An 11180-nucleotide genomic window follows, 5' to 3' on the forward strand; every position below is an offset into this window, starting at 1 on the left:
AGAGAGAGAGAGAGAGAGAGAGAGAGAGAGAGAGAGAGAGAGAGTTAGTTAGTTAGTTAAGTATGTTACCATACTCAACAGAGCGATTCTTTGGTTTATTTCAAATAAAAAAGTCCATATATTTATTCAAGTAAAAAAGTCCATATAAATATATGGACGCTCTATTTAATATATAATCGCTCTGTTGAGTATGGTAACATACTTAATTAACACTCTGTATATTGATATGGAAGACTTGGGTTCATTGGTACAATTTTCACAATTTCGATATTCGATCGTTTAAATAACTAATTATTATAATTAAGCTATATTAAAAAGAGACTTTTTCTATATTTTTACGCTAGGAATGATCCTGCGTAGATTTTTTTATAATAAATAAAATATGAGAATATGCTGCACTGTAGCCAAAGTCTGCGGATTATCGCCGTGTCCTACTTCATGATCAACCTTGCCGTTCATTTTATTAGGACGAGGAGCACATTGCACTGATACAGTATCAGTGCGCTCTTCGACCTGATGAAATAAACGGTAAGATTCATGAAACATTGGCATTAGCAATAGATCACGACATGGCGATAACTCGCAAACACTTCAACACATTTTTATGTTAATTTGTGTACAACGACTGTAATGTGCACCGTTGCGCACAGAATGCATCCAATCGAATTCATTAATTTTTTTAAATATAAGTCGTATATACTCTACGTGTCTACATACATTTAACTTTATTATTTTATTATAAACGTTACTGTTATTAGTTAAAATAATATGTAGAACATAGTGAGAAACTTTTCTTTTAACTAATTTTTCTAAAATTTAAATTATTCTCTCAAGCAGTGCGAAATTTTAAAACACTTGAAGACTTATTATATCTCTTGTTTAATCAAATTTTCTTTTTTTTATTATAATATTTGTTTATTAAACTTAGGGTACTTACATTATAAAAGAGATATTTTACGGTAACTTTTCTAGCCTTTCTTTCGTCATAAATAGATTAGACATTACGTAAACCAAATGTAATGTCAACTTACCTTTTGTGCTAATAATTTCCTCTATTATATCGATAATTATTGATGACCTTCAAGATGTTAAACGTGCTATATTATGAATATTTGTTATTGAAAACATTGAAAACAAGACTAATTCAATATGCATACGTTAAAATATTTTTATGTGTTAGGATATGGAAAATTTAATTATTTGCTATTACTGGCGGTGCTACCGGCTAGCTTCTCCAGTATTTTTTCGTCGTCAGCAATGTCCTACGTACTACCATCCGCCGAATGTGATCTTCAGTTAACGATGTTCGACAAGGGACTATTGAATTCGATGGCGTTTGCAGGTAGTATCTTGACCTGCTTAACAATTGCGTAATAATGCTTTATTACAGATGCCAGAGAGCTCAATGAGAGCCCTGGAACCCTATAGCTTGGCATACTTAAAGTCTGTATTATCCGATTATCGTGCGGTGTACACTGCCGATTCATTCGTAGACAATAGTGAGAGCAATACGCGTGAACTCACGGTAAATACCGTACCATTTTATTTCTTGTCGTATGCGAATTCAGACCAACCAATTTTCGGCCGTCTATTTTCGATACTTTTGATCTGTGAACAATTAGTGACCGGTTAATTTATATAGGCGTTAAGGTACAGTCATCATGGGGCTTTCCTCGCAATCTGCAATGCTTTTTATTAAAAGAACTTTGAACCAATTGTAAACATTTGCAATTTGTTTGTCTTCCTAATTAAAAATTAATAAGATAAAAGTGTATTAGCACGCGCGCGCACTACACATACGACATACGCGCGCACATACGCACGCACGCATGCACACGCGCGCGCACGCACACACACATTTACGAATTATATCTAAAAAAACTTGGTAAACAATTTTTCATGCATGAATATACATAAATATATATAAATGTTTATAAATACATTACTTTAAATACGAAGCGTCACTACGATCTGAATGTTAAGCTGTTGAACTATTATATATATTCATTTAAATGAATATATATAATAGTACAACATCTTAACATTCAAACTGTAGTGGCGCTTCGTATTTAAAGTAATGTATCTAACATAAACGGTCTTATTTCCAATCTTATTAATGTTTATAAACATGTATAATTATACATGAAATGAATGTATATGTATGATGAATGAAATATATGTTCATACATATTTATATATTCTTCTTTCTTTTTTAAAATTGTCTTTTAATGTAATAAAAGTAATAATATGCTCTCCCCTCGCCCTGATGAACGGCAAGATTCACGAAACGTTGATATAAGGTATGAATCATAATACTGGGATAACCTGCAAATCTTTTGGCACCTCTGAATAAAAGACTCGTGAAAACCTCAAAAGTATTATTAGTAATAATAATAATAATAATAATAATAATAATAATAATAATAATAATAATAATAATAACAATAATGATGATGATGAAAATATAAAAAATAATTTTACAAAAGAAAGAAAAATATATAAACTTGTACGGACATATTTCATGTAATTATATACCTTTATAAATATTTATATATGTTTATGTATGTTTATATATATATTTACATATATTCATGCATAAAAATTTTTTACCGAAAAGTAAACATAATTATACTCGTATATATTTTTATGTATTCTCAAAAAGTTGTATGTGTTCTTATTTACCAACAATAAAATTTTAATAAAGCGGATATTCTGTCGAAAAAATGCAAGCAAAACAGTAAGAAAGACAATATATTTAAATATTTAAATTTTAATTTTTAAAGGTACAAAAAATATATAAAATAATTTAAATATTACTTTAGTATTATGCTTTCAAAAATGATAAAAAGCTTCTTATAGAAAAAAAACATTAGTTATATTTGTATTACATGTATAAATTTCCGTCTTGTCTCTCGAATCCGATTAGAATGGATTTCTTACAAAACGAAAAGTAAGTATTTATCTTCTTTAATTTTAACTAAAATCAATTTCTAACTAGGAGGTCTCTAGGTACGTATTTATCAAATAATCTAGCATCGATTTTGTAAATTCATGGCATGCCGCAAATGCAGGAACGATGTTACTTCAAAACATAAACGTTTTATTTATTTCTCGTCTTTACTTTAATGAGCAATTCCTGATGAAAAATTCGTATTATGAAAGCAGAATCAGCTAACAGTTGATTTTTTTTCAGGAATGATCATTACGGCATTCTTCTGGGGTTGTGTTACTGACATATTTGGTCGTAAGAAAATAATGTTGTATGGTTACTTACTTACTGGTCTACTAAGCGTGGCGATGTGTTTTTCACACAAATCTTGGCATTTAATAACGTTTAAATTTTTTGATGGTATGATGTAAGTTGAAATTGAATTAGTCGGTGTGGTGATATTACAATACAATGCATATATTCTAATTAATACTGCTTTAATTGAAAAATGATACAAATAAAAATTAGCGTTTTGGAGATAATGAAAGACAATTGATCATTTAAGGACTAATATCTTTTTGTGAGAAAATGACACATTTATAACTTATTTATAAGGGTATAATGTTTATATAAGATAAGATTTATCGGATAATCGTACTATATATCCGATAATTTGTCATTTATTGCTAACCAGATTTTTATCCGACAATCGCACAAAGAGAAAAATTGAAAATTTGATAGTTTTTTTACTGTAAGAAAGAGGATTTTTTTTATGTAAGCCATTATATGTAAATATGCTATAAAAATTTAATAATTAATGCATATTGAACGGTTTTTCAATATTCCATTATTGATTTTTAATAAATTTAATTATTTAAAATAAATTTATTGGAGACTTATTGTAATCTGTAAATTCTATTCTAAGAATCAATAATATCTGTATTAAATTTATCTAAAGTTAAATATCTCACGAGTCAATAGTAAAATTAAATATGTAATTTGAAAAAATATTGAGCAAAGTATTATTTAAAATATTTTAAAAGATAAAGTTAAAAAATTAATTATCAACGAACTTCTTGTTATTATAACAAAATCATCAACAATGCATAGAAGAAACTAAGAATAAAGTTATTACGTTTTCAACTATTATATATAATGCTAAAGATGAGCTTTTTTTAAAAGTGATCAATAATCTTTATGATACGATTGTTGAAAATATTTGAAAATATTTCAATAAAATCGCAAATCAAAGTCAGATAACGATACAAGTGTAGAAGAAAGAAGAAGTTTTTTGCAAGAAATACTCTTTTATAAGATAACCTAGTGATAAAACAGAGATAAAAGCAATTATATATTTATTGCAGAAATAGATGAATATCTTGCGCTATTTTTAAAAATTTAAGAAATGCTCTACTAAAAAGCAGCTAATTTTGAAATCTCTCACGTGTCTATAGCAAATGTATATAGCAATGTATTTTATACTAATTTTAAAAAAATAGAATATTTTTTTGAATATTTTGTTATAATTAATAGTTGAAAAAATTAACAAATTTTAGTATATCTGGTCCATATGCAGCACTTATGTCGTATTTAGCGGAAATACACAACGAAACACATCGATCGAGGTCATACATGTGGCTTGGCGTGTTCTTCTCACTGGGAAACATTTTTTTGCCATGTAAGTATAGCCTTGACATACCTTATCTACATACTCCATCGACGAGAATTAAATTATACATCAAATTTTAACGCCGATAACGTGTGCAATGTTGCAATATACGTGATGCTGATGTTGTAAGAGCTGGAAATAGAAAGAGTTAAAATTGATTTAGAAATTTATAATAAAAATATTGAAAAAACGCACAATATTTCATTTTTATTAAATACTCAATGTACATTTTGTGACAAATAAATTTGAATAAATTTGAATTTAATTTCTTTATTTTCAGGTATAGCATGGCTTATAATACCTCAAAAGTGGTACATGAAGTTTTTAAGCGATACATTAGAGATAGCTTCCTGGAGAATGTTCTTAGTCATTTGTTCACTACCCGAATTTTTAGCATGCATAGCCCTTTTCGCTTTCCCAGAGAGTCCGCGTTTTCTTATCTTAAAGGGTCGACATGACGAGGCATTGAATGTGTTTAAAAAAATCTACTCACTCAATACTGGCAAGGATCCCAATACATATCCGGTACGTGCATGTAGGAAAGACGTTTTTTTGTTAAAATATCTAAAAAAAAATTTAGATACTGATCTGAAAATAGTTTTATTGGATTATCAAAATATTTCTTTAGGGCATTCAAATTCGTTGCTGAAATATCAAAATTTTTTACATTATCATTATTGTTTAAACGCTTTGCAAAATTATTTTAATGGTCTATCAAAATCATTTTCTAATCTGTATCTAACTAAATTTTTGTACTTTCTATATTAGTATGATAATACTATGTATATACAATATGTTATATTCGAAAATATATACATATATATATTAACCAATGTATTTATTAGAAATAATATAAAATTTTAATTGCGTAAAATTAACAAAAATTATATGTTTAAATTGCTTGATTGTACTTCTTGGCACAAGTAATATTATGTTAATTGAGTGGAACACATAAAATTTGATTGTAAAAACATGATGCTTTATCTATATTCACATTTTGGCAATATTATAAAATATACAGAATACAGTGCACACAGTGATTACGAGATTGTCGTTGTATTATATTCATAATTTTTAAATACATTATGTAATTTATTGTAATGACTTTAATGATTTTAATAATCTCATTACGTTCACATGTATGCACATATAATTAGTGAAGACGTGGATGAATATGATGATGGATGTATAAAAAACAAAGATATACGTGCAAAAGATGAAACGATTACTGAAATACTTACTTGTACTAAAGAAAGACATGTTATTCAGTACATGAAATGGATAGGAAAGTGAAACATGATAAACAGAACTCAAAGTAGATAAAAAATTAGAATAGGATAATTACACTAAGAAAAAAATAAACTAAATTTTATAATAAATATTTCTTTGAATAATCCTAGCGGCTGGGATATTTACTGAATATAAACACATATTTATTAGATATCTATTAGATAGGAACCATTAGTTTGTGATTTAATTATCATCTTCTTCATTTATCTAAATATTTATTTATTATAAGCAAATATTCCGCTAAAACTATTCAAAGAAATATTTATTAAAATTTAATAAATTTTTTTCTCAATTTGATATGTCATTAAACATAAACAAAAGAATATATTGCACCCCCGCAAAGCAAAATTTTTTAAATTTCTTATTATTATGTGCGGATTGTGTCCTAAATACGACGGCCTTCTTTTAAAGTAGAATATAGAATAGTGATATAAGTTGAATTAAAAAATAAAAACCTATTTATAGAGAGAGGGAAGCAAGTAATTAAATTTAAAATATGTAATTTTCTTTCCTCTTTCTCCTAAACAATTTTACTTGTGTTATTTTTCTTATGAGGATGCGTATATAAAGAAAACGCATAATGAAACTGAAAGTGAGAAATGAGATTCGATAAATCGAGCGACTATAAAATTAATTAAAGAAAGAATCAGCGTAATAAGAATGATACGTAGGCTGCTGGAAAAGTTTCTGCAATCTAGTACTTCCAGTGGCGCCAACGTTCTGCTACTATCATATCCGTAAAATTAAATATTTTTAACCTATAATTCAATTAACAATTTGTACCCAAGCCAACTAGTTTTGTTTGTATAGTATTTTAAAAGAAGTTATTTTGTAAGAAAATGGAAATTTCGCATGAAAATTTTCGGGCAATGATTTTTTACGATTATAAATGTAATCTAACTCCGAAACAATGCATGGATCGACTTCATTTGGCTTTTGGGGATGAAGCACCATCCAATAAGACTGTTTATAATTGCCGAATTCCAGCGTGGACGTACTTTTCTTAGTGATGAATTCCGTGAAGGTCATCCATCTACGTCTGTTGTTGCCACTAATGTTGATGCTGTGCGTGAAATGATTGAGCGAGATCGGCATATAACATACCGCGAGATTCAGGCATCCTTAGACATTGACATGAAAGCAATACATACGATTTTGCATGATCACTTGAGCGTACGGAAACTTTGCAGTCGTTGGATCCCACACAATTTGACCGAAGCTCAAAAACAGGCTCGTGTTAAATGGAACAAAGAAATGCTCGAGAAATTCAACCGAGGTCGGTCAAATTTGATCTACAATATCGTTACTGGGGACCACTACATGGATCTATTCGTATGAGCCCGAAAGTAAACAACAATCCACTGTTTGGGTATTTCCAAATGAACCGAAACCAACAAAAGTTGTTCGTTCACGCAGTGCTGCCAAGCAAATAATTGCTTGTTTCTTCGGTTATACCGGACATGTGATAACCGTGGCTTTAGAGGATCGAAGGACTGTAAATACTGATTGGTATACAACAATTTGTTTGCCAGAAGTCATAAATGAATTGCGTAGAACAAACCGAAATCATCTATCATGACGCCAGCTGTCACACAGCACATCAAACCATTGATTTTTTATCCAGTAATAATGTCGAATTGATGACTCATTGTCCGTATTCACCTGATTTATCACCTAATGACTTCTTTTTGTTCCCAAACATTAAGATGCGTGGTGAGCGATTTGAATCGCCTGAAACAGCTGTTGAAATTTAGTACACTGATTTCTGAGGTTACAGCCTTAGAGTGGAAAAAATGCTTCGAAAATTGGTTCGAGCGTATGCAAAAATGTATCGATCTTAAAGGCGAATACTTCGAAAAACAATAAAGCCATTTACCGAATTTTACATGTTTTTTCATATTGTTTGCAGAAACTTTTCCAGCAGTCTACGTATATGTATACAGTCAGCCTTGACCAAAAATATTAAGCACCTTATTAATTATCATATAACGTTTTAGCTAAAAAATTAATTGACATTTGGTGCGTATTATCCTTTGTTTTAAGAAACAAAGGATACATTTTTAACTTGTGTATAATTCTGATAACTAATAATTGAGAACAATACAGGTGACAGAATTTTAGATAAATGAAAAAAATATAGGTATCTAATATTTTTTGCTAAGGTTGATATGGTATAATGTAATGTATTATTATTAATTTATATAGATAAAAAGTCTAGAGGATGAATATTCCATTGAATCATGCGGGGAACGTATACAGGACAAGCTGAAGAATTGTTGCAAACTGATAAAGCCACTCTTCTTGCGACCCAATGTCTTCAGATTGATACTCATATCAATGATACAGCTTGGAGCAACAATAGGGTCAGTTTAATTCTTCATCTATTTTTATTTTTATTTTCTACAAAAATGGAATCACTAAAATAAATGGAACTTGAAGAGTTCGCTTGATGCCGATTGCAACTGTGCAGATCGAATTCGCTCCGACTTTGGATGCCTCAGCTGTTCGCGATGATTGAAAATTATAAAAATACTGTGATGAAGGATGATAACCATATATCGGGATTGCAGCGTTCATTTTGTTACATGTTAGATCAGGAAGAGTCGTATCTTAATTCCACGTATTATGCTAACAATACGATAGGCAATTCTACAGCTGTATGCGTTCCGGTAAATTGTTAATTTATAAGTGTTGGCCGCGAAATAAATCCCATAAAAATAATGTACATAATAATTTTAGGTCGAGTTGAATTCCAGAGTCTTTATCAATTCCATTGTCATCGCCATGACAGGTGTTATCGGTTATACTGTAGCTGGTTCTCTGATAACTGTGGTTGGAAAGAGGCAGTTAATGGGTAAGTAATTTGATGTTAAAGAAAGATAAAAATTTACTTAAAATACGAGGGGAAATCAGAAATGTTGTCAAATGCTATATATTTATTCTTTATGTATAATAAATAATAATAAAATCATTATTTCTCAATACAATCAGCTTTATAACACATTTTGTGTAACGGTTCACAAGCCTGCAAAAAGAATTTTTAACTGTCTTTTACGCCACATATATGTACACCACTTCCTAAATATTACAATACCTAACTAAAATTTGTACAATAACTGGCCTACCATCAGCTACGAACAGTAGTACGAACAGTAGTTTTAATGATCCAAACAAATGAAAATTAAAAGTAGCAAGATCAAAACTATGGATGTAGAAGTTCAAACAACCATGTACAAATCTTATGGAAAATGGATTTCGATCAAATTAGTTCAAACTTTAATCTCTTTTCAATTTACTCTTCATTCTTTTCTGGTTCTATAATATCTCCAATAGGATGTCTGATTGAAAGTCTGATTGAAATTATTACATTGCTTGTCAATTTAATTTATGATATTACTACAGTAATTCAATTATTACGTTTCTAAGTCTGAAAAACCTATTCGGCGCGCAGTTTAAATGACTATTATACACACATGTATATAATATAGGTATACCAATTTTGTGTGTGTGTGTGTGTGTGTGCGCGCGCGCGCGCGCGCGTGTGTGTGCGTGTGTGTGTGTGTGTGCACATATAAATATATATAGATTCACATGGAAATTATTTAAGCATCTAAGATCCAGCTTCGACTATTATAGACCTGTAATTCTTACTTGTTGTGTATAATATTATATATGTTTATATAAATGTTTGTACATGTTTATGAATTTTATACGTATGTAATAATATACAATATTAATTGTTATTCTTATAATTATTTAATTTCTGTGCAGCAATTTGCTTCATCGTCGCTGCTACTTGTTGTGGTTCATTGTACTGGACTGAAGACACTAATGGTATCCTCGGATTGTCTTCGGTATTTGTTGCCATGACAAGTATAGGCGGGGCAACTGTTGTTAATATCATTGTCGATAATTTTCCTACATATCTAAGGCATGGCAATTAACTTATCATTAATTACGTATTAATAATAATACATTAATTAAAAAAATATATGTATATGGCATTATTTTTCATTATCTTTTATCGTATTGTGTTATTTAATATATTCATTCTTTCTTATTCTAGAACTACGGCAGTTAGCATAACCATGATGACGGGAAGAATTGGCGCAGTAATTGGCAATCTATTGTTTCCGATTTTATTCAATCTATCATGTTTAGGACCGTTCGTCATGATAGGTTTAGCCTCTTTAGGTAAAAACAATATTTGCATATTGAATAGCATCCATATGTTTACATTGAATATAATATATATTTTATGTATATCTCGTGGGGCACCTAAAACGGCTAAAACAAATGACATATGCATATGTCAAAAATTCAACATGTTAGGCAAAAATGGTAACATGTTTTAGACAAAAGTTATATGATTTGAAGGAGGATAGTAATAATAAAATTAATTTCAAAGGTTGAATAAGAATCATGGACATTTTGTAAACTAGAATCATAAGAGTTTTTACGCAATATACATATAATAGTTTTTCTAATTATTCTGTATATAAAATATTAAGATAGGGGTTTATATAAAAAAGTCAATAAATAAATTATAAAATATTTTACATTTTATTCTGACACATTTTGAAATAAAATAAGAAATATCTCGTAAACTATTAATTTTTTGATAATCGTACTTTTATACACAAAATAATAGGTTGATATAATAAGGTGAATAATAAGGTGAAATAATTGTATGTTAAAAAAACGCATTTCTTGCCATTCAGTTTTCTATTTGTTCTGTAGTTTTGTTTAAGGTTCCCCATCCATTATAAAAATGTTTTTTACCATTTCTAATTACTTTACAGTGTCTGCATTTTTGGTTGCTATTCTACCCCGAAAAACAACGCAAGATGACAAACCAAAAGATATTGTTTGATCTTTCTAGTTACATTCAATCAGTTAATTTCTTTATTTGTTTTATTATTTGTCGAAAAGTAAATATGTAAATATCTGTTCGCACTTTGTGCAGTTTAACATAACTGTCGTCGTTATATCTTCCATTATATAAATATGCACACTCACTTAGTAAATAAGGCTAATAGTCTCTCATCTAATGTATTCTATATATACGTGTATATAGTATAAACGAATAGATTGTCCGATGTGTACAATACACATTTGCAGTTCATTCCACGACTGAAATATTTAATATTTCGTTTAATATCTCTGCCTTTGATTGTTCTAATCTTATTTATCACAATTTTTTGATATGAACATAACAGCAACGAAAAATGCAATTAATGCAACGTATAAAAAATGTAATAAATTTTTTTATTACTAATGTCTTTTTTATCT

At 29.2% G+C, this 11180-nt stretch overlaps 1 protein-coding gene across 1 annotated transcript in view; it reads left to right on the plus strand.

Moving 5' to 3' along the window:
• Positions 1–10805, plus strand: part of LOC108749354 (synaptic vesicle glycoprotein 2B-like) — an 18719-nt gene extending 7914 nt beyond the window's left edge. Inside the window, 10 exon segments of the mRNA XM_018487972.1 lie at positions 1181–1342; positions 3194–3356; positions 4486–4607; positions 4879–5123; positions 8094–8251; positions 8359–8557; positions 8628–8742; positions 9660–9819; positions 9955–10082; positions 10691–10805. Of these exon segments, the coding sequence (XP_018343474.1) occupies positions 1181–1342; positions 3194–3356; positions 4486–4607; positions 4879–5123; positions 8094–8251; positions 8359–8557; positions 8628–8742; positions 9660–9819; positions 9955–10082; positions 10691–10761 (1523 nt within the window). The 3' untranslated portion in view covers positions 10762–10805.
• Positions 10806–11180: the final 375 nt, after the last annotated feature.

The sequence above is a fragment of the Trachymyrmex septentrionalis genome, unplaced genomic scaffold (genome assembly GCF_001594115.1).
Source record: "Trachymyrmex septentrionalis isolate Tsep2-gDNA-1 unplaced genomic scaffold, Tsep1.0 scaffold29, whole genome shotgun sequence".
Lineage (NCBI taxonomy): Eukaryota > Metazoa > Arthropoda > Insecta > Hymenoptera > Formicidae > Trachymyrmex > Trachymyrmex septentrionalis.